We start from the raw sequence: 25060 nt of genomic DNA, 5'->3' as shown, positions 1-25060 counted from the left end.
GAGATGAGATGGGTGGATCACAAGGTCAGGAGTTCAAAACCAGCCTGGCCAAGATGGTGAATCCCCATCTACTTAGAAGGCTGAGGCAGAGAATTGCTTGAACCCAGGAGGTGGAGGTTGCAGTGAGCCAAGATGGTGCCACTGCATTCTGGCCTGGGTGACAGAGTGAGACTCCATCTCAAAAAAAAAAAAAAAAGTAAAAAAATACCAGGTGCTAGTGAGGTTGTAGAGAAAAAGGAATGCTTACACACTGTCGGTGGAAGTACACATTAGAAAAAAAGTGTTTATTTAGGAAAGAGAGTAAAAGTCTAGCTCAGCACTCAGCTTCCAGATATCATAGCTTACACCAGAGCTACTTGGAAAAGCCAGAAAAGTAGAATTCAAATTTAAGGACAGTGGAAAGCCATCAAAGCAGCCAGGACTGAAAAGGCCAAATCCTGGAAAGAGGGAAATATGCTGAAGGTGAATACAGGATAATGTGGCACTTTCCCTGGGAGTCATTTGCTGACCTCAAAGAAGAATCAATATGGAGAACTTATACTTCCAGATGCGATATTGGTTCAAGGATGGACACATGAAAAAGTGGAATAGAATAGTCTGGAGACAGACGTATGTACATAAGATCACTTGATTTATGACAAATTCATACTGTTGTGCAATGTGGACACTATTGTTTCTCTAAAATATATGTGCTGGGCCGTCTGGATATCTATATGAAAAAGAGTGAGCCCTACCTCACATCATAAATAAGTATCAATTCGTGATACTTATTTATTGTCTCTAGATATAAAAGGTAAATCTTTGTGTATCTAGATATAAAAGGTAAATCAATACAATGTCTACAAAAATATAAGAAAATATTTTATAATTTCAAAGTAGGCAAATAATTTTTCAACAGTATAAAAAAGCACCAACCATAAAGGAAAGCATTATAAATTGGGTTACATTAAAATTAAGAACTTTGCTTATAAAAATAAACTATTAAGACAATGAAAAAGACGAGTCACTGAGTGGGAGAAAACCCACATACCTTATAAAGGGCATGCATTTAGAATACGTAAAGAACTCCTACAGATCAATACAAAAGAGATGGATAGGCCAGGAGCGGTGGCTCACGCCTATAATCCCAGCACTTTGGGAGGCCGAGGCAGGTGGATCACGAGGTCAAGAGATCAAGACCATCCTGGTCAACAAGGTGAAACCCTGTCTCTACTAAAAATACAAAAATTAGCTGGGCATGGTGGTGTGCGCCTGTAGTCCCAGCTACTCAGGAGGCTGAGGCAGGAGAATTGCTTGAACCCAGGAGGGGGAGGTTGCAGTGAGCCGAGATCGTGCCATTGCACTCCAGTCTGGGTAACAACAGCGAAACTCCATCTCAAAAAAAAAAAAAAAGAGATGGATAACCAAAGAAGAATAAAAATAATGGACAAAAGACTTTCTCAGACAATTCATTAAAGAGGATATTCAAAGGAAGATACAAGCACATAAAAAGATTTATTTACCAGGGAAATGTGAGTGAACACCCAAATTGAAAACTACCAACATCCATTAGAATAGCGAATTTTTCAAATAACAAAACCAGGCGTTGTCAAGGATTTAGACCAACCAGAACATTCATTCACTGCTGATGGTTACATACATTGGAATGACTGTTTTGATAGTATTTACCAAAGCTGAAAACACACCTAGCAATTCTACTGCCGAGTACACACCCAACAGCAATCTGCATATTCAAGCAACAAAAGATGTGCACAAGATTGTTCACAGCAATAACTATTTATAATCATGCAAAACTATAAACAACCGAATTGTCTATTCTTAACAGAATAATTAATTATTGCTCTATGTTCACACAATGGCGTACTATTGACTAGGGTTTCTCAGGGGTGGTATAATTGCCATTTTGGACCAGATAATTTGATGTGGCCTGTCCTGTGCATTGTAAGATATTTGGCGACAGCCCTGAACTCTACCCATTAGATGCCAGTAGCATGAGACAGCCAAAAATGTCTCCAGACATTGCCAGTTGTCCCCTGTCGAAGTGGGTGATGGTGAAAAAGTGCCTCCAGGTGAGAACCACTGTTACAGACTATAGAGCAATGAAAATGAATGAATTCCTGCTACATGCAACAGTGTCGAGGAATCTTCAAAAGTTGTATTGAAAGAAAGAGGACAGACACAAAAGAGCACATACTGGATGCTTCCATTTACACAGTTCCAAAAGGGGCATACTTAATTTACAGTGTTAGAAGTCAGGATGGCGGGTGTCTTTCAGCAAGGAGGAGGTGATGGCTTGAATGGGCACATGGAGGTTTTAGGGGCATTGTAATGGTCCGGTCTTGATTTTGTTAGTAATTACAAATTAATTGGATATGATCAATTTTTTGAAAATTTCCTCATGACGCACTTTCCTGTATATATATTTCAATAGTAAATTTACATAACAAAACCTTAGCTTAAGCAGAGAATCACAGATACTAAAGGAATGTTCTCATGCCTGTAATCCCAGCACTTTGGGAGGCTGAGGCGGACAGGTCACTTGAGGTCAGAAGTTTGAGACCAGCCTGGCCAACATCGTGAAACCCTATCTCTACCAAAGATACAAAAAATTAGCTGGGCATGGTGGTGTACACCTGTAAACCCCGCTACTCAGGAGGCTGAGGCAGGAAAATCGCTTGAACCTGGGAGCCGGAGGTTGCAGTTAGTCAAGATCGCACCATTGCACTCAGCCTAGGTGACAGAGTGAGACTCTGTCTCCATAACAACAACAAGAAGAATGTTCTGAACCATCAATGATGTATCCAAATGGGTTTCTACAAACTTGCAGCTTAGGTGAGTCTCAAATTTTCTAAAAGGTCCAGAGACGTACCATCCAAGACCTGGAGTTCTAGAGAGGAAATAGCCTTTCTTCCTATAAAAACCTATCCGAGAGGGACCTGGGTGCTGAGGATAAATCCTGTGCCTACATTCAGACTTCCCCTGGTTTCACTTGACCAGTACTTCGGTCCATGGTTAATGTGTTTGCATTGAATATTTCTGTGTATTCAGTTTCAACATCTTTTCCACTAATCTTCCTAATAACAAACCTGAAAAGACTTCTTATGTCCTAGGAAGATAGAAAACCATATTCATGAGAGGCCCATTCATTAGGTATATTCATGATGGATTAAAATTATCCTGAGCTCCAGTTCTAAGAATGCAGAGACCAGTAAATAAATGTACTATTGAAATAAGATAAGCATCCGATGCTTAACCCACTTTGGGAACAAGCTGTTTTTAAAGCTAAGTACCATTTATTCACAAATCCATAATTAATGAACTAATTACAAACGAGTCTTATCTAATCATTTAAGCAGCCCTCACACGACCCATCCTTGGCTTCCTGTCTGTAGCAGAGTAATTACCCTTCTTTGAAAGTAACACAACTTTGTTTTAAAGACAATGCTGTCTAATTTAGACCTTTTTACTAATTCATCCCAAATAAAAACAAATGGGGGTGGTGGTAGTGTCTACATCTTTTCTTTTAAACCAAGAACTGCAAGCCAAGAGTCTGGGGCTGCAAATGTTTACAGAAAGCAAATTTTCCCCTGCGAAAAGGAAAAGTTGTAATGCCATCTTTTAGCCAAACGAAGAGCAGTGTGTTAAATCGGCACCAAAGCAAATGATACATACAACAGTAATTAGCAAAGATTACACAGTAATTAAAATCACGATGATTATGTGAGTGAGAATAATTTATACAATAATCTCCACGCTCACACTGCAACATGGTACAAGTCCAATAGCAACAGTAGAAAGCCGGGTTTGGTAATAAATTCAAAGCACAGCATCACTAATTATGTGGTGATAGATTGGCCATTGAAATTTAGGGATAAATAAAGTCTCTGATCAGGAGCCATCATTTTAGTTGGATTTCACAAGGTTACCGAATGGGGACCCCAAACACTCTCATACGTTTCCTTCCTCCCCGTCTTCATACTCTTGGCCCATACGTAGAGTTCAGCCTCCCCCTGGGTGGAAAACATTTGCTATGCTTACAGTTTTTATCTACCAAGCTTCATTCACCTGCGTCAGGTAAGGCCCTTCATTGTTCTTTGGGGAACCCTTCCTCCCTCAGTGTTCTCATGGTTTGCTGGGAATGTCCAAGAGCCACATGAGAAGACTGGCTTAGGCCAAAGGTAAGAGGCTCCTTCCGTCCCCTTGTCCATTCCGACTGGTTCGGGCTCACACGGGCTTGGAATTTTTTGTGAAACTCTAAAGAAGAGAGAAACTCTCTTTACTGCTGGCCTCGGAATGGTGCAGGCATGAGTTTGGAGCTGTTGGCAGCCATCTTGTTGCCCCAGAAAGAAACCAATGTAGAAGACAGCAGAGCAGAGAGGTTGGTGGGGAACCAAATCCCCATGATCATTTTTGAATTCCTGGATCTAGCAGTGCCTGAAGCTAGATTTTTCTTTCTGGTTTCCCAGCTATAGGAGACAATAAATGTTCCTTCTAACTCAGGCCAGGGTGATGGGTTTTAGGTCACAAGAATCCTAACATTATGCAGAGGAGTCTTGGTGTCTCCTTAGGGCTCCAGGTCAGAGTTTAAAACCTTCGGGTCAATTCTCTTTGGATGCCCCCAAACACACGAAGTTTAACATGTTTAAAGCTGAGCTCACCAAAACTCCACTTTCATTGCCAAGAGGTTTTCTGTTGTGCTTATATTTTTCTGCTGTGAGTTCAGCCCACTTCTGCAGTCTGTGGCATGGGGAGCACCCGGTCATAGTTTTCCCTAGTCCTGACTGTCAGCATCCATCCCTCTGCACAGAGGCATTACCTGGCCTGGTCTGGGACAAAGGACAGATGATGGAAAGGAGTTTCTGCTTATTAAACATCCTGGTGGCAGGCCTTCCACTGGGTACTCTACAGTGCTAATTTGTTAAAGTTGTTAATTCTTCAGCTCTGCAAAGGAATATTATTAAAGCCTATTTAATGGTGGAGGGGTTGAGACTCAGAGACTGTAACTTGCTCATAGTCAGAAACTAGGACGGGAGAGGTTGTCTGAGAAACCAGATCTACCCTTTACTCTCTTGAAGTGTGACTGCAAGGCCTGCTGGTCCAGTCCTGTTGAACTCTCTGAGCCCACCACACGCTTCTGCCCTCAGTCTATACTCTGGGGGCCTGAACCCCACACCCTCTGTTCTCCTCATTGTAGCTCATCAATCCTGCTTCATGTTTCCAATAACTTGCTCTATGATAGTAGTCTGGCCAATCTATCCTGGGTTCTTGATATCAACATCATCTGTTTCATTGCCCTGATGAGAAGCCATCTGACTTCAATCCACTGGACACTTAACTGTTCAATGAGTGTCTATTGAGTACCTACTATGTGCCAGGCACTGTACTAGGTGCTGAGGTTCAAGAAGGACAGAGACAAGGGTTACGTTCTTAAGAAGCTCACAGCTCTCCTGAAAGAGACAGACACCTTACCAAGATTATATCTATGTAATACACACTATGCCATGAGAGAGGGAGATTTGGGGTCTGTGAGATAACAGTAGAGGGGCACCTGACCCACCAGGATATCAGGGAGACTGTTGTGGCAGGCAATGCATGAGCTGAGTCTTGAAGGATGATTAAGAGGAGATGAGAAACCCTGGAAGGGTGTTCCAGTCACAGGGAATATCACAGACAAAGGACTAGAGTTGTGAACTAGCACAGTGTATGCAGAAGAGCTATACGCCACTTGGGGTACACACTGGGATGAAAAGGAGGGAAGTAAGACCAGTGAAGTGGGCGAGACCTATATCATGAAGAGTCATGTAAGCCAGGCTAAGGCAATTGACTTCTACCTTGCAAGGCGGAGGTCAGCAAAGGTTTTCCGCAAAGGGCCAGATGGCAAATATTTTTGGCTTTGTGGATTATATGGTCTCTGTTGCAACGAATCAATTCTGCCATTGTAGTGCAAACACAGTTATGGTCAATATGTTTTTAAAAAAAATCATGGGCATAGCTGTGGTCCAATAAAACTTCATTTACCAAAACAGGGCGAGGGCCAGATTTGGCCTGTGGGCAGGAGTCTGCTGACCCCTGCTATAGGCAACGAGGAGCCACTGAAACCAGATTTTCCTTTGAGAGGAATCATACTAGCTAAAGTACAGAGGATGGACTAAAGGAGGCTTGTGTTGAAAGGTCTCTGCCAGACTCTAGGAGCAAAATTATGGTAGGTTGACTTAAAGGTGTTGGCAGTGAGGGATGGAGAGAAGCAGAAAAAGTTAAGAGTGTTTGTTTGGGTCGGCGGGGGAGCGGGGTGGAATGAACAAGACTTAGGGATTCTTTGACTATGGGAATGAGGGAAGGAAATGATAACCTAAGATAATGAGGGCTCCAGCACAGGGTGATTTATGAATGACAGAAGCACTCAATGATCCTGATAACACAGGGCCAGTGGGATGAGATGAGTTTCCTCTTGGACATGCTGCGTTAAAACTTCAGGGAGATACCCGGTTGGTGATCAGTGTAGATAATTAGATAAGATACATGCGTTTAAAACTTGGGAGAACATAAAGGCTGATAGTCTGCATTTGAGAGTCACCTGCTGACAGCGGCAAAGCCAAAATCATGAGAGGAGAATTGCCTGCTATCAGGTGGAGAGAGAAGCAGCCAGGTGAGGGCAGTCACCTGTGAACCCTGGCATTTGGAGATAAGGTCATGAGGCAAAGACCGGGGAAGAGACGTTTGAGGAGCACCAAGGAACAGAGATCTTTTGTAAAGATCAACCAAATAGAGTTCCAAGACATGTTCAGCAAAGGGGAAAAGTCCAGGAAAATATACAGACTAGCGAATGTCCCCTGATGTGTGTCTTTGGAAGCTGCTGACACAATGAGAAAGGTTTCAGTGGAGTGGCAGGGAAGTCTCTGGGTTAGAGTAAATTGAGGCATAAACGTGGAGTAAGTGAAGATGGTACCTGTTAATGGTGGTATCTGAGAAGCTCAGATCAAAAGGAAAAACAATAACTCAATAGGACAGCACGATAATGGACGAGGACATGGTTAGGATGGGGAGGACCTCAGGTGTTTATAATCTCTGGGGGAAGAACTGAAATAAGGAAAGTTAAGGACACAGAAGACAGAAGTGACACTAGATGAATCAGAGTGTTTTAGGGAGAAAGAAGAAGACCAGGATCCCAATTAGCTTCAGACAGGGCAACACTGGACCTCGTCTTCTGAGACCACAGGGAAGATGGGGGCAGATAGAGATGAATGTGTATACATCACAGCAGAAGTTAAAGCCATTATTATTTTCCTTTGAATGAGTGGAGGTGCCTCCTGAGAGTGATGGGGAGAGATCAGAGGGAAGTCGGAACGGTTTGAAATAATTGCCCAGAAAATGAGAACAGTGACTCCCCAGTAACAAGACATTGGCAGTCTCTACAGCTGGCTGAAGTTGTGCCTGTCAGCATGTGGACCTTGCAGGGCAGGGTGAATGACTATGGCTGGGGTGTACTGGGCTTGGGGTGAGGATCTAAAAGGAAATGGGGCTCAGATCCTGCTTCGGAAACCCAATGTGTTGTAAGGGTAAGAAGTTGGGAGAGCCTCACTGCCCCCCGAGTCTTGTCCACAGACCAGTGAAAGGAGGATGGGAAGGAAAGGCTAGGCAGGCAGCGGAGGCTGACGTGAGCATGCCAGCCCCTGGACAGCCCAGGCACCACCTGCCGCCAGATGTTAAGAGAAACTCCTGAACAAAGTGTGACTGCCTCCACCCAGCCCATCAACTCCCTTCCTGTGGCCGCAAAGGTAATTTAGTGTCTTCGTCTCCAGAAGCTCTTGCATTTATCAGCAGCAGCGGCACGATTCCTGGGGCTGTAAATCATAACGCTTTAGGTGTATTTCTCTTGAGTTGACACTCCCTTATAAATAATGTGGGGGATGCTTTTATTTTGTTGGCAGAAGACTGCTTTCTCCCTCTCCTGTTTTTAGAGTGACCTTCTTTCTCAGTCAAATGTGATATATCCAAGAGGCTCATTTACCAGGTCTTCCTATGCACCAGGTAATATGGGAGCAGGTATAAACAGGAGTCCTGTTCTCTACTATTACACAGCCTCCTAGCAGAAAGGACACACATATCTATTCAAATTTAAAATCCAAATGGCCTTTGACCCAGAGAATCATTTACCTATGTTTATAAGGATGCATATTTTTCAAAACTTCACATGTTAATAGCAAATACCTGGAAAGCACCTTAAAGTGAAATAAGGACACTATAGTTAAATAAAGCATGGCAACTTGTGCAGGAATTATAAAGAATGAGATAGACTTATGCATACTGGTAAGGAAAGATCTCCAAGGTGTATTGTTGAGGTAAAAAGGCATATGTAAAAATTTATGAAGAGCGTAACACATAATTATATAATTTATGTTTTTAAAAATCCCACAGATATGCTGTGCTATATATTTGCTACAAGTACCTGTATATGTTTACAATATATACATTTAGAAAGAGATATAGAAGGATATACACCAAACTGAAGATGATGGATGCTTCTGAGAAGGGATCTTAAGATTGCAATGGTGGCCAAGGGGATTTTAGCCTTCTGATATAGTTTTTTAAGAGAGGAAGTATTCATAGATTACTTGTGCAATTAAAAAGAGCTAGAACTCAAGACACCTGTACTCTCAGTCAATTCATACTATAAATTTGGATACGATGTTTCCCTCTGCAGACTTCAATTTTTCCTATCTATATACTGAGCAAGTTTGGCTGGATAATCCTAGTGATCCTTTGAAACTCAGAATGTCTTGAGTCTTCAAGCTGTAAAGGTATTCAAAGGAAGGATTTTCGGGCTCAATGTCATAGGATCTGGCACTTGATAGGCACTTGGTTTTGGCTGAACATTGAATATTGAATAATAACCCTTAAGCAGTTTTAGTATTAATAAACAGAGGGCAGATTTTTCCAGTAAACTACACCAGGTGAGTAATCTACCTCCTGGATGAATGTCAGAGAACTGTGGTAGTGTGGCAAATAAAATAGAGGTTTTGGAGGGATTCCGACCTAGATTCAAATTCTGGCTCTTCCACTTACCTGCTTTGTGCTGTTGAGTGAACTACCAACCCTCTCTGCGCCACAATCAATGCTAAGCTGTGACCAAAGACAGTTACTATTTCTGCTTTAGCTTTGGCACTCTGGTCAGTTATTCATTCAACAAACATTTATTGAGCACCAACAGTGAGCCAGCCCTGGGTATGTAAACATGAGGAAGACAGACAAGAAGTTTCTTCTTACAGATATGTAGGTATCTGCCTTGCCTCCTGTCCCCTCCCTGTTCTTGGTGCAAGCACTTTCACTCCAAACAGGAGCTGAACATGACCAAGGACTTGGAAGGGGAAACGGAAGAGAAAAGGGAAAGAGACTGGATGGGGTTCTCTGGGAGATGCTGGAGATGCCTGAGGGGCTGTTGCAGGAGCTGTAAGACCATCTATGCGTGGATCAGTTGCTCCCCCTTCTCTGGGTCTCAGATTTCTCTTCTGTAACATGAAGATAGACAGTGAAGTCTATCTCCTGGGATTCTTCTGGGCGTCAAATAATTACTAATGCTGACAAAAATGGCTATTTTTTTTAGCTCTTTCTAGGTGCCAGGCTCTGAATGAAAAGAGACCTGTGCATCATCACATTATCCCCAATAACAATCATGGTTTACTCAGGAGGAAACATGAACAGAGAAGTTAATCAGCTTGCCCAAAATCTCACAGCTGCAGATATGCAAATAAAGAATGGAATATTATTTTTAATTCTGTGTCCAGGTCCATACATAGTAAGGATTTAAAAAATGCTTATTGAAAGTTACATGTACTGCTTTGTCTTGTTGTTCTTTAAAAGTTTACTCTAAAAACTATACATTGTATATGTTTTCCTATAGATTATGCTTTCTAGTTCAGTGCTAGAGAATTCAGTGAATTTGGAAGCAGCCAGAACACTGATTAAAGGTGAATCTCTGTATAGAATAACAATTCCAAAACTTTTCAACAGGCCATTACAATGTAAGAAGTGCCTACTTTTTGTTATTTGACAATTATCAATTATATCTTAAACGCTTATAGCAAATGGAAAAAAAAAGAATTGGAATCCAGACCCTCTGACTTCAGATCCTGCACAGAAACCACCATATTATACTGAGGAAGGAGACCCTTAATCCTCTTAAGCTTCTAAGAGCCCTTCCCCTAGACTTCTACATTGCATTTTAATAGGAGAAGTAAAGGCTGCCAGACCAGGCATCACTTTTCATCACACTCCAATAGATCGCAGGCATGGTATAGAGAAACCTTTCCAGAAGGTATTGTTTTTACTTAAACACGATCACACCCCCAACTAAGTCACGTACCCCATGCCTACTTCACTGATCAAGATCCTTTCACATGTAATTTCTAGAGTTGTAAGCCTTTAAAAGGGCAAGGACTTTCTTTGTTAGGGGAGCTTGGCTATTTGGGGCATTCAGAACCACTGCAGCTCCCTGCTGAATAAACACCCCTTCCTTCCCAGTTTGGCGTTCCAGACATTTTGTCTGTGGGCTGTCCCACAACACTACTACATCCCATTCAAACAGGTGCCAAACAACTTATGTGAGGCTGTGATTCATAGGTTAGGATCCTTATCATGTACCCTAATATAATTATAACTATAAAACTTGTTTATTTGGTTAATGAGGATTCACATTCTTCTCTGGCTGCCTCCAATTCTCTGTCTGCCACTGGCAGACAGGCTAAAGCAAAGGTAATTAGTTTCCAAAAGAAATAAAGTCCTCATAGTTCAGAGTTCACAGAGGACACAATTCCCTTCTTCATACAGGGCTTTGTTTTTAATTAAGAGCAGTAATCAGATAATCTTGCTTTAATTAACTCCCCAGAAGTACCCCATTCTTGGAACCTCTCTTTGATGTTTTCACATCAAGTCTTTCAGCCTAAGATTATCTGCAGACATGCACCAGACATCTACCATCTGCCAAATATGCCCAAAAGGTTAGCATAAACTCCCACGCCCTTCTTTTTGTAAAGACAACCCCTGCATCAAATCAAATATGTTTTGAGTCAGAGGGGTTGTCTCGGTTTGCTCCATGACTCTGTGATTTTTTTTTCAGTCTTATCACATTGGTCCTTCTGTTCACAGAAACTGTGTGCATTTCATCTTAATTATGCATCTCTTAATCCATAATATCTGATTTATGGCCATTTACTCTTAATTACAAGAGGGCCACCTTTGAGAAGGGAAACCAAGTGAGCTCAGAGAAATGGAGCTTAAAAGCAAGAGGGAAGGTGGATGATTGAAGTTGTGCAACTAAGGATGAATCCAAAGGCCCATTTGTTTGAGGCAATTATTGTTGGCAATCCTGTAGATTTGTGAGGGTCCCATATCAGGCCACACGTGAATTCATCCCTTTCTATGGTAAGGAAATTATATAACTAAAAATAAAGCTACAATCCAAAGAAAGCTAAGATCTCCAGGCAATAAACTGTCTAGCCCAATTTTTTAATAATGATTCTCTATTTTTTTTAAAAAAATGGAAGTGAATATGTTTATTAGAATTTTTTTGAACCTGTAATTATCCATAAATGGAGAAAAGAGTATGACTTGCCTTAAATAGAAGGCAACGAGAACAACTATTACTATATTTTTAAAACTGTTCACCTGGAAAACCATGCTCCAGAGAGGACTGCATTAGGTCCTCATTGTTTCAACCATTTGGGTTGGTAAATAAAATTATATTCCATGTTTCACAGATGAGGAAGTAGAGTTCCAGAGAGGGTAAGGGATCTGCCTAAAGTCACAGAGCCAGGAAGTGGCAGAGTTACACCTCAGACTTTCAGGACAATGCTTATTCTTGCCTATGCCAGAGAAAGCGAAAGACTTAAACAACAACTTGCAAAGTCAGAGATTCTTCAAGCTATTGGCCATCCACAGGCAGCAACAAGACACTCTTACCTGGGGCTGAGAATGTGGCTGCTGGTGGCTGACTGTCGAGAAGGAGTCCTCATAGTATCTGTGGCCAGGGACAGAGTACAGCTCAACCAGGACTGCAGACTGCCCTCTGGCTGGGAGCTGAGGATGGAGACGTTATCCCTAGAATAAAATTGCAGGACACCATCAGCACAATGACAATCACAGTAACAACAATAATTAGATATTTGCCCATAGCATAAGCCAGGCATTGTACTAAGTAATATACCTGCATAACCTCACTCACCATCCCAAAAAAGTAGGAGCCAGTGCTGCCAAAATTATACAGATGGAATTACTGAGATTTGGAGAGGCCAATTTGGCTTTTGGCCAAGGTTGCTCAGCTAGTCAATGATGAAATTGGGATGCAAACCCTGTTCCTTTTTATTCCAATGCCCATGCTATTAATCATGGCACTCTTCCTTGAGGAGATGCACACTCCAATTTAAATGTCGAGGTCTCTCCAATGTGGGAGTAAAGTTTGGTACTGAATTTGATATGTCCAAGGAATATATCAAGTGTGAAAGTCTTAACTCCTTCCTTACCTTGGGTGGATCATCTGTATAAACAGGGACTTTACTTTTATGTCCCCTAATTCTAAAAGCAGCACAGAAAGAGAGAGGGTCCTCGCAGCTCCTCAATGAATCCACGTTAGTTGATACACTCACTCAATATTATGTATATGTGTGTGTGCATATATATGCATGTGTGCATCTTCATATATTAATATGATTTATGTGGGTATGTTCTATATATATTATAACATATATAATGTTTTTTATAGGATACTCTATGTATGCCAAGCACCTTGGGGAGGGAAGCTGTCCACATGAACTTAACATTGAACCTGTCCTCAAGACTCCATTTCTATAAATAGCCATACAATTTTTAAAAATTATTAATGTTTTATAGAGGCACAGAGCATAATCTACCCTCTGTCCCTCTATAAAGCGTTAATAATTTTTTTTTCAAAGAGGGAGCCTTGATTTGCTTTGCAAAGGCCCAAGGAAAGACATCGAGTAGTGATATTTGAGATACATCTTCTTGGAAGGTTGGGGCTTGGCCATGCAGGGACAGAAGAATGAAATTTTTGGTGGAAGCATTTATGTACACATAGATACAGAGGTCATAAAGATCAAGGCATAAGCCATATGGAAAGCAGGAATCACAGCTAGAGGGCAAAGTAAGGATCAGAATGTCAGTGTAAAAAGTCTACTCTGGGGCAATAGGGAGCCTTTGAAGTTGTTTTAGGACAGTGGCATGAGAAGGCATAGGCTTCTTTCTGCCTAAAAGAAACTAGGGCAGTTCAATACTATGTACCTGGTGCTGTATGTATGACCATGAAGGCATTAGTCTCACGAGCAACACTGATAATTCTCTAAGTGGACATGGATGTTCCCTCCACAAACTGGACACAGAGGACCAGGGGCTCACCCTTGCCAGCTGCTCGGTTCTAGTTGGGGTTAACTTACATCTCTTTTCTGCCACTGCTGCCACAATCCACTGCCGTCTGGACACTAGTAAGAGATAGAAGAAAGAGTCTGTTATCCTTGTGCTGCCAGGGACTTGGGAACCTGATCATTGACTTCAGACAGACATGGGTGTGAGTCCCACTTCCAACCTTTCCCCCGTGTGATCTCAAGGAAGTCACTTGCCTTCCCTGAGCTTCCTTTCTTCCTTCCTAGAATGTGGCAAATAAAGGGGCTCTGTTGTGGAGCAGAGTAAGTGAGATAACCATTGTAAAGATCTCAGCATGGTTCCTGGCAAATAGATAGTGCTAATTAAGTGGTAGCAACCATTACCACTACTCTTGTTTTAGTACGACTAGTGCTGCTATTATTAATAGCATTGTTATTGCTACAAGCAAGGCATTTGCTGTAGGTTCTTTGTGAGTGCTAGCAAATCAGACACAGGGCAGGGCAGCTTCCCAGGGCATTGTGGGAAACTCCAAAAGTAATTATGACAGTAGCTATTCTTTAGAGAGCATCCCTCCATTCAACAAATATGCTACACACACAATCGTATCTACCTACCCCATGCATCTCCATGTTAGAGATGAGGAACCTGATACACTTGTATAAGTCACACAGCTTTTGATCCTGGGCCTGTTAAGCTCATGCTCCTAACCAGCGTGTTACTGTTCAGTGGGTGGGTGCAGACAGTCAAACCACAAACCTCAGACACCTAAGACATCATTTTAATCTGGATCGTCAGGCTGGGGCCTCACAGTGCTCTCTGCTGTAATTTGGGCAAGTCCTCTTATAGAAGACCTAGCTGTTTCCTCCAAGAGATGCACCTGCTGCTCCTTGGCTCCCACCCCCAAGGGCCTGTCATCCTGGGGTCTTCTATTTGCATGCATCTGTTCCCACCAGGCAGTGACCAACATCCCTGGTGGACCAAGAACAACTCTTATTTGTGCTTTTGCTCCAGAGTTCAGCCCCAAAGCTCAGCCAGACCAGAAGTTCTCAGCCAATGCTTAGTGAATCCAATAGAAGAGAAGTCAGTGGACGACAGCCATGGGCCAATTCTAGCCTATCATCTATTTTCATAAATAGAGATTTTTGTCTCTGATTGCTTTTGCACCATAATAGCAGTGCAACAAAGACCATATGGCATGAAAAGGCTAAATACTTATTATCTGCCCTTTTAAAGAAAACGACTCTGCAATAGAACAAAAGCACCTTTTGTGAATGACCTCGTGGGAGGCAGAATAATGGCCTCTAAAGATGTTCATACCCTAATCCCCAAAACAAGAGAATATGTTTCCATACAGGGAAAAGGTTTCCTTGGAACACAGTCATCCATTCATTTACATTTTGAGTACTTCCTCACCTGCTTTGACTAAACACCAGTCTTTACTTGAATCCAGCACTCAGAGAAGTCTTTATAGCCCAATAACTAATCAAAGCACACGCTGGTGTTAGTTCCTGTCCACTATCTACCCTGACCGACTCCATCAGTACCAGCCGTATGGGTGGACTCAGCATTCACATTCACCCTCTTTCAAGGGGCTCTTCCCCAGCACTAGAGACTGACTCACTCCATAATGTCTAATCAAGCTGGGCATCTTCTCATCTCTTTACTCTTCTGCATGCTCCTGCTCTCTGACCCACTATGTGTCAGGGGGCTGATCTGTATGGACACCATCAATGGGTTCCCTGTCCCATGGCTTTCTCTTGGGCTCAGCCAATAAGGAATGTAGTTGACAGTTGACAGGAAGGAGGGAAGAGAGGGAAGCTGAAGTATGTATTGTCCTAAATTTCTGGATTTCTCTCTACTGCCTCCAACTCTCAACCAAAGGCCAGAGTTCCTCCTATCAGCCTCTCTATCTCTCTTTCTTTCTGGATTCCAGCAATTGCACCCTCTTCTTCTCCCTTCAGACTCTGGAGGAGTTACTGCTCTCAGTTGCTGCTATTCCCTAGGTGCTGCACCACCTATTCCTTAGAGCTTCCTCACACCTTTGTAAATAGTCCTTTTGTTAAACTCTCTTCATTTAGAGTTTGTCTTCCAGTTCCCTCCAGACTCTATTACAATAGCTAATCTCAATGCTTTTTCCACCTTAACAGAAAGATCTGCATTTACCATACCAATAGTTGACATGACAAAGAAGCAGACGGGAGGCATGACCCAACATTGCACTGCTAACTACTGTACACCCTTAATCACAATGTGAAGAATCAAAAGAGGCGATCTTATATGAGGCTAGATTATCAGCAATCGTTATTAGCCCCTCCTAAGCTTCTGACTCTGGAAAAGAACTAGCCACAAGGACAAATAAAAAAGATGAAAGTACAGCCACTTATTAATCCTACATTTTTATAGTATCTGCACACTGGTTCCTTTTGCCTGTGAACCTGTTTCACTAAATTTGCACAGAATATCTAAGGCTGAAGTCAAGACCCACAGGGTGGTCTATTTGTTTATTCATGAAGAAATACTGTCCTTACAAGAGTGGTGTCTTGCCTGGACCACACACTTCCTACAATTTGAGATGGACTTAAAAGAGAGAGAGAACGTTTATAATACGGAGGCTGAATTAAGAAGAGCTTTGGGAACTATAGCTCACATTTATTATATGAACAAATGCTGAAGGCATCTAATATCTTTATCATGAGATAACCTGGAATAAAGTCTTTGGGACAGGAGGGAAACAAAGGCTTTCGGGTAGAAGCAGCAGGAAGCTTTGTTCTGTCTGCTCCTGAGAAGCATTAAGCCACATGGGTAGAACTTACTACCATGTTGACTTTATATAAGTCATAGGTTATTGGTCCTGGAAAGTACTTGAGTTTGTACACCATGGTGCATGGAGCCCTCAAGTTCTGGGAGACCCCATGAAAAGTGTGGGTACCAAGGGGTCAAGAAAAGAGACCTAGGAGGAAGGATTATCCGCAGACCTTCCTCTCTCACTCGGAGCAGAGGATGGCTGCACTCCATCCTACGCTACAATTTTGTTTATAAGTTTGCTTTGGTGTAAACAAAAGGAATTCTAAAATAAAGAGGGAGACTGAAATCCATTGACCCTTTTACCACGTGAAGAAAGCGTCTCTGGGCTGCAGGCTCCACAAGGCAAGTCCATGCCTTTTTGTTCCCCAATGTACCCCTGTCCCAACACAGAAGGCTTCCATTCATTGTTTTCTGCTGAGTGGGCAGAGGCCCAAAGGGCAGATGACCTGTCCATCGTCCTGATTCATTTGGTGGTGCACCTGTCTGGGACCCACATCTCCTGACATGCAGTCAGTGGTTCTTTCTCTCCCCTTGTTGCAAGTGGCTTTTTTTAAAAAAAAGAACGTGTGCCAGGAATTTGTAAACAGGGGGTTGATGATGAGCAAGATAATTAAGTCAATGTCTTCAGATGTACTCCTTCAGGGTCAGTCTTTGCCACACAATTCCAGTCTAAATGCAAATGTTGCCTGGGAAGTAAATTCACTGGCCCCATCTCACAGTGACAGACACAAGTTCACCTTAATGACAGGGCAGTTACTGGGCAGAGAACAGAGACCTTGACGAGGGAAAGTAGGAAGTAGGTTACGTCTGACATGACAGCACAGCTTGGCCATTAGTGGTATAGGTTATGGGGTCAGCCTGGAAATCAGATAATGGCTTCGTCACTTACTGCACGGATTGGGGCAAGTTTCTTCACTTCTCAGTTTCCTCATCTGCAAACTGGGAATGATAATGGAAGGAACCTCCCAGAGTCGTTCTGAGGATAACGTATGCAAAACAGGTAGCAAAGTACCCGCGCGAAGTAATTTCTCAAGATAATTATCATTCCTGTAATTATCATTATTTCCTGCAATGCTGGAATAGATAAAGTAGTTTGGAGCCCTGACCCCTGTGAATCCTACTAGCTGAATGTATGGGCTAGAAACACGCTCGGAAAGCCAGGCAGTCTACGAAGCACTATTTAAACAGGCATTGTATGGTACTAAGGCCCCGTGTTGTAACCTGAACTGCAGCATCAACCTTCTTAGGTTAATAGAAAGGCTTTAAGCTGTTCTCCCAGGCCTGGAACACATTCATTACTCATGGAGGACAAACTCGAAGGTAAAAAGTTGCAGGAAAAAAGCTGCTGGCAGTTCCAGTGACTGTTCTACTATGCAGCAAGCAACTCTGCAGTTTGGACAGAGCCTGGGTCCACTCCGTTATGAGTAAAATTTTGATGCCGCGAAAGAAACAGCACTCAAAGATACATCCTCTCAGCAAGGCGGTTTACTTCTATAAAAGGGTGGGGCGTACGGATGGAGCGATGGTGGCTGCACGCTTGGACAAGGAGGGGCTTACTTATGCCTGACGGGGGTGGCCCCTACTGCTGTGTCACTCCCCTGTTGGCTAGGGTTAGACCACACAAGCTAGACTAATCCCGAATGGCTATTTTAAAGAGAGCAGGGGTCGGAGCTGGCATGGCAGGGTGGCTGTTTTGGCGGGAAGGAGAGTTACAGGTGGATCAGAGCAGGTAGCTACGGGTGACCTAGGTCAAAGAAGGTGACTAGAGCAGGTGACTGGAGCAGGTGGCCGGGATGAGTCAGGATGGAGCCGGGGGCTGGAGGAAGAAATAGGAACTACTGATTAGAACTGGTGGAGACAGTTGTTTACTGGAATTACAAGGACATTAAACTTTAAAATAGAGAATTAGAGAATAAGAGAGCTGAACATACTGACATACTGATTCTTCGAAGAGAAACTTGGGGTTCACTATAACAACTGATGAATACATTAAGTCAGAAGCAGGCCCTCAGTAGCAACCAGAATCTTTGGCTAGACCTAGATCTTTCCACTTGTCCTACTGCAGCCTAATTTTAGCCAGGTTATAAAAGGATGTACACTGGAAAACATCCAACTTATACTCAACACAGCGATGATGACTCTTTCTTCAGAGCATCCATCTCAGATTGGGCCAGCTGGTACTGATGCTGACCCAAGAGTAAGAGGTCATTCATCGACCTCTCCACATCTCACCCAAACCCCTTTACCCGCCAGCCAAGGCGACAGTGCAGCCACAGCCCTGGGCCAGGAATAGATGAGGCTGCTTGTCAGCCAGCACATTCCTCCCTCCATGAGTAACGAGCGTAGCCCAGGCCTGGGAGACCGTCTTAAAGTATTTCTCCATTAATCTAAGGAGGTTGATGTCACAGTGCAAGTTACAACGCAGGGCCCTAGTGCAGGAAAGCACATGTTTATATGCTGCCAGGTAATCCACCTGGCTTTCTGAGCACGTAGCCACGTTTCCAGCCTTGAACGCCTGTTACACTCAGATCTAATTCCCAACATGGGGAAATGTGACTTTTTGTAATTTGAACAAGTCTCTCAAAAAAGCTCATCTGCAGCTGAAGCATCTCTCTTTCTCTCTCTCTCTCTCTTTTCTATCCCCCTCGTGTTGTGTGTGTGTGTGTGTGTGTGTGTGTGTCTGTTTCTCTCCTGGGTTGGGTTTGAATACTATGATACTTGAGAACTCTGTTAGGAGAAGTACCTCGAACCAGTCCCTCAGGCTCTAATCCAAACCTCTCACCCCAGGGTGATGAGGCAATTAAGAGTGAAGTGTAGCGTGGAGCAAGTGGGAGAATACAGACTGGGACCTGGGCAGGAGCCAGGGCTTCTGCTATGGACTGTGGATTTACAAGCTAGCAACACAATCCTTCTTTTCATTGTTTATAACCAATTGAACTGCACTGTGATCCGAGAACATGCTTTATACGATATTAATTCTTTGAAATGTGTTGAGACCTCATGGACATTTTTTTCTCAATTTCCCCATTTCTGTGATATCATTGAAATCTACGATGTGTTTTGACCTCAAATCCAAGTTCTAAGTCAACCTATTAGGATCAAGGCCAGCTGAGAATTAGGAAATGCTCCCTAAGTACCACCCTGGGGTCAGGGCTGGCTTTAGGTACTTACGACCCACGCCCAGAAGGGCCCACATTTTAGTTTAATGCACGTCTGTCACTGTCTTTTTTTTTTTTTTTTTTTTTTTTAAGACAGAGTCTTGCTCTGTCACCAGGCTGAAGTGCAGAGGTGCAATTTTGGCTAACTGCAACCTCCGACTCCCCAGTTCAAGCAACTCTCCTGCCTCATCCTCCTGAGAAGCTGTGATTACAGGCACACGCCACCAGGCCCAGCTAATTTTCTATATTTTTAGTAGAGATGGGGTTTCACCATGTTGGCCAGGATGGTCTCGATCTCCTGACCTCGTGATCTGCCCACCTTGGCCTCCCAAAGTGCTGGGATTACAGGTGTGAATCACAGCACCCAGCCTGAAATTTTTAATAATTTTGAATCAGGAGCCCCACACTTTTTTTTTTTTTTTGAGATGAAGTCTCATTCTGTCTCCCAGGCAGGAGTGCACTGGCACCATCTTGGCTAACTGCAATCTCTGCCTCACTCATTCAAGCCATCCTCCTATCTCAGTCTCCCAAGCATCTGAAGCCACAGGTGACAACAGCTGCACCCAGCTAAATTTTGTATTTTTGGTAGAGACAGGGATTTGTCATGTTGGTCTGGCTGGTCTTGAACTCCTGGCCTCAAATGATCCACTCGCCTTGGCCTCCCAAAGTTCTGGGATTACGGGCGTGAGCCACCGTGCCCGCCAAGCCTCACACTTTCACTTCACACTGGACCCTACAAATGATGCGGCCAGTCTTGCCTGGGGCACTGGGGAACTTGAAGAAACAGAAGGTGTCAGTGGGTTTCTATGGGACATGTTCAAAGGAGAAGAGAGGTAGAAGAAAGGGAAAGAGGAAGGCAGGTTGGAGAAACAGAAAAGGGAAGCAAGAGGGCTGCTGCTCCCTCGTTTACCTTTCCGGGGGACATGGGTCTCCTTTCACTTCCTAAAACGTGCCTTGATCCACCCTTACTCATTTTCTCCAAGCCTTCCCATGGCTGACCCCTTCTCCCCATTCAGGTCTTAATGCCAACACCTTCCTCTCTGGGAGGCTATATCTGCCTATCCTGCTCTCCATCATGGCACCACGTTCTCTGCCCTCATAACTACAATTGTATTCTCCTGTTTTATTTATCAGTCTGTGTACTTTATTTGTGGACACACACACACACACACACCCATCGGAATGCAGGTTTGATAAAAGCAGGACCACCCCTAGGCTCTTCTCTCTATTCCTCGGCAACTCAACCAACCGGGGCTTTAGACACAGTTCCAAACATTCATTACTGCCTGACTTCTGGCAAGTTATTTAACCTCTCTTCGTGTAAGAGGGAGAATAATGATAACAAGAAGCAAGTGGAATAAAACAAGCACTTAACACAGCATCTCGCAGGCAATAGATGCTCAGTAAGAATTTATCAAATGAATGAATGAATGCAATTGATGATTCTCATCATTTGCCTGAGCCCCTACTATGCACAAGGTACTGTGCTAGGAAGTAGTATTTTTTCATTTGCTTCTTATTATTAACCCATTTTAAATTTGAAGAGACTGAGGTTCAGAGAGGCTGAATAACTTGCCCAAGGTCATGCAGAAATTAACCATTAGATCTCTAACTGGCAATCAGACCTGTGGATGTGCAGAGCCTATTCCTTCTCAAATTCTTCCTTGACTTTCAACTGTAAAAATCCTACACATTGCACTGGGTTTTTCCAGGTACAGGCACAAGATGCATTTCTTTATACCCGGCGTTCTGTAGCCATTTCACACTTCACAGCAACTCTGAAATGCAGGTGATGTCCCTTCTAGCTATGAGGCAGGTGCTATGTGGAAACCAGAGATCCAGTCAAGGGAAACAAAACATCAGAAGACAGCAGGGAGGAAGATTTAAGGCCCTAGAGACAGAAGATCATGAAAAGTGAGACAGAAAGAATTCAGATTGGATTCCTGGGTGCCCAGGGCATGGAGCTCGGAAAGGGTAGATCAGAACAGAGATAAAGGTGTTTCTTGTTAGGATGAGGGTGGCAGCAGGGTCCCTTTAAGGCCAGAGGGGATTCGCCCCTTTGCCAAGACTGGAGTGACTGTAACCTTCTGTGACCTCACCACCAGGATCTTATCCCCCAGTGAGGTGTCTGTCCTTTGCTTCTTATTTCCCTTTTCATTTTATCATGTTTTCATTTTTTAATTTTTGTGGGTACATAGTAGGCATACATATTTAGGGGGTACACGAGATGTTTTGATACAGGCATGCAATACATAATAACCACATCATGGAAAATGGGGACTCCATCCCTTCAAGCACTTATCCTTTGTGTTACAAAAAATCCAATTATACTACTTTATTTATTTTTTTAATGGACAGTTAAATTATTATTGACTAGTCATCTGTTGTGCTGTTAAATACCAGGCCCTATTCATTCATTCCAAATATATTTTTATACCCATTAGCCAGCCCACCTCCTACTGTCTATTCCCATGGGTTAAATTTTGATTTTTATATCCCACAAATAAGTGAGGACAGGCAATGTTTCTCTTTCTGTGTCTGGCTTATTTCACTTAACACGATTTCCAGTTCCATTTACATCACTGCCAATGACTGAATCCCATTCTTTTTCATGGCTGAATAGTACTCCATTGTGTATGCATATCACATTTTCTTTATTCATGCATCTGTTGATGGACACTGTCCCTTGCTTCTTGTTGTACCTTCTTGCAGCCTGTCACCCACACTTCAAACATGGACCCTCTGCCTCCTTCCAATTTTATTATGTTTACTTAACTTTGATTGTTTCCTAGAAAAGCAATCTCTTGCTACGCAAGTGAAAATAATTTAAACGTTTTGCTCTGTGGCCAAAGATGGGAGTAACTACAGCCATTCATTCCTGTTGTAATTCATGCAAAAGCTCTATTGTTTCTATGAATGGAGAAGCCAGCCCAAGCATCAAACAAGTAATATTGACAAAAGGCGTTTTGGTAATTACAGCAAGTTCTGCACGACACTAATAAAACAGGAGGAGGGGCCCCTGGAGGTGGGATCCTGAACGTGATCGTGAGCCGGAAGGCAGCTGCAACATCAGAATTTGCCCTTTCACCAGCAGTTGGACAGCTGTGCAAATTCACAGGGAATGGCGGGAATACTTGGGATGTGACAGAAGCCACTTTTGCACAAATTGAAGAACTTTTTTTTAAGATGAAGTCTTTTATTTAGAGGCAAAAACATGAAGTTTTATTTATTTACTTATTTTTTGAGACAGGGTCTCGCTCTGTCACCCAGGCTAGAGTGCAGTAGCACAATCACAAATCACAGCTCCCTGTAGCCTCAAACTCCCTGGTTGAAGTAATCTTCCTACCTCAGCCTCCTGAGTAGCTGGGACTGCAGGTGCCGCCACGCCTACCCGATTTTTTAAAAGGAGTTTTTGTTGAGACAGGGACTCCTTATGTTTTCCAGGATGTTCTTGAATTCCTGGTCTCAAGTGATCCTCCTGCCTCAGCCCCCCAAAGTGCTGGGATTATACGTGTGATCCACCGTGCCTGGCCAAGAATGTTTTAGAGTCCAGTGGCTCTCTGTCTTGCTCCTGCTGCACTAAGATATCTTCACTGGAGGGCCTGAGATCACATCCCTCAGCAGCTATGACCAGTTCAGGACTGCATCAAGGAGGAGGTTATGCGCATTCTACAATTTGGTATATAGAGTACATAACTTATATGAGCAAAATCTCCGAAAGCGAGCACTAGTGAAGCTGGAGATGTGTGTTCATGTTCATTGCACAGATTTCAGAAAATATAAATAAACTTGAAGAAAAAAAAAATTATCACCCGTAACGCCTTTCCTCAGTGTTAGAATGCTGGTGTATTTCTCCCAGATGTTTTCTTTGACTATTCATAGTCAGCTCTAATATAGACAATATAGACGTCTGGTTCTTCCTGCTGGCTCAACTAGAGCTGATTCGCAACCCTCTCGGCTTCTTTTGCCTGTCTCACACCCACATGTCCCAAAGGTCAGCAGCTGCCCCTGCCTCCACCCCAAGAGGGTGTGAATGGCAAGGGTCTGGGTAGGAAACTCAGCAGACTGTGTTCTAGCCACTAGACTATTCTGGCTCAGTGTATGAAGCTAATTTGATGCATGCCCTTGAACTTCTTTGTAGTCAGGATCCTCATATGGAAACAGAGAGGGATGCATCCCAAGGACTGATGCTTGACTGTTCTGGCTGCAGAAAAATAAAAGTCTTCAGAGAGGAAGACCAAGAAAAACTGGCTTTTCATGTGGCCTGCTCAGGGGTGTACAGTGAGAGCTTGCAGGCAGCAGGAGGGAACCACATCTGCAGGTTCTTACTGCAAAGCTACGTGAAGAAAGTGCCTTCTCTGCTACCCAGGCTTTGCCATAGAGGCTAGAATGGGGGCGGGGATGTGTGGCAAGGCAGGCAGCTGTGGTTCCTAGAGAAGCAATAAGCCAAGGGTAGAAAGGCAGCTTCTGGGAACAGAATGCTGTGGGAGCTAGACAGCCTGGACTCATGTGCCCAGCTGGGATACCTTAAACTCTTCCCAATTGAGGGGTCCACCTGTGGCCTGCAGTAGCTTGGGACTCCAGCAGAGATGGTGAAAAGTAGCCTATCTTCTGAGACAGGTGAGAAGCCCTGCCTTGAACTTGGGTGATCTCGCTGATCACCAGCCCAAACTTGCATCCTTGAATCAGCCATAGCCCTTGTAAAATTATGTCCGTTATTCTGTACAAACATGGCTTCTCCTTATATAGCACTTACATACCTGTCGTGTTCATCTGTGAACTCAATTAACTCTTGCTAACCGCCCTATGAAATGGGAGGTAGATCGAATATACGAAACTTCCAGTCTATTGGTCAAAAATAGTCCAATCTTGGCAACTGCATGCGGGTCATCCTAATATTATTATGCACATTTTACAGATTGGGCCAAGATTGGACTGGAACTTGTGGAAGACCATACGCTGAAGTCCTTGTTCCTGTCACATTTCTTCACCAAAGGCTTGGTGAGCTCGAGTGAGAGGTTTCCACAACAGCAAGGAGAGGCTAATACCATCCAGTCTCTCCTCACCCAAGTAAGCCAGTGATGCCTCCAGCCCCAGAACTGGAGAAATCTTTGGGTTTCCCACTGAATGTGGCCCCAGCCTGGCTAAAGGGTATAGAGCTCCCCAGGATGCTGCCCACCCTGCTGTGCCCAGCCCCATCTAGCCCCTAGTAAGTTACCTCTCAGTATCACTGTCACTGGATGCCACTTCTTCCAAGACTGCCTGCAGGTCAGCAATCCGCCGAATGGACGTCTCCAGGTCTGTCTGGAGGGTCTGCCTCACTGCCGCAAGTTCCTCCACGTACTTCTCCTGGGGACAGAGGATGCCCGCACATGTTGGCCTTGGACAGGAAATGTACCACCCATGCCTGCACTGGGGAAGAGACATGCCCCCGGCTGAGCCTAGTGTTCACTGATCACCTATTAAATGGTTGGTTCTCCATGAGAGGCTCTCTCTGCAGACAGGTTTACGGGATCCTCGGCCAGGTATTCCATGTTTCACAGAGGAGGAAATAGATGCTCTAGGGCGTGGCACAGAGAGCTTGCTCACCTGTGCAGGCGGTGCTGTCCCCAGTGCATCTGACCCCAGGGCCATTCTCTGAATCTGCACCACCATGTACAGTGGCTACTCAGCCCATCTCGGTTGGATGAGTAAACGTGCAAACCAAG

At 43.6% G+C, this 25060-nt stretch overlaps 1 protein-coding gene across 6 annotated transcripts in view; it reads right to left on the bottom strand.

Moving 5' to 3' along the window:
* Positions 1–25060, bottom strand: part of MYO18B (myosin XVIIIB) — a 397224-nt gene that overhangs the window by 110232 nt on the left and 261932 nt on the right. For all 6 annotated transcript variants that reach the window (XM_078336710.1, XM_054239730.2, XM_054239724.2 and 3 more), the window contains 3 exons: positions 24571–24701; positions 13443–13487; positions 11956–12093 (listed from right to left, as the gene is read on the bottom strand). In XM_078336710.1, coding sequence (XP_078192836.1) covers positions 11956–12093; positions 13443–13487; positions 24571–24701 — 314 coding nt within the window. The remainder of the gene's footprint in view (positions 1–11955; positions 12094–13442; positions 13488–24570; positions 24702–25060) is intronic.

The sequence above is a fragment of the Callithrix jacchus genome, chromosome 1 (genome assembly GCF_049354715.1).
Source record: "Callithrix jacchus isolate 240 chromosome 1, calJac240_pri, whole genome shotgun sequence".
NCBI lineage: Eukaryota > Metazoa > Chordata > Mammalia > Primates > Cebidae > Callithrix > Callithrix jacchus.
Note: the sequence above shows the minus strand (reverse complement) of the source record. Positions and strands in the feature narration are given on the sequence as shown.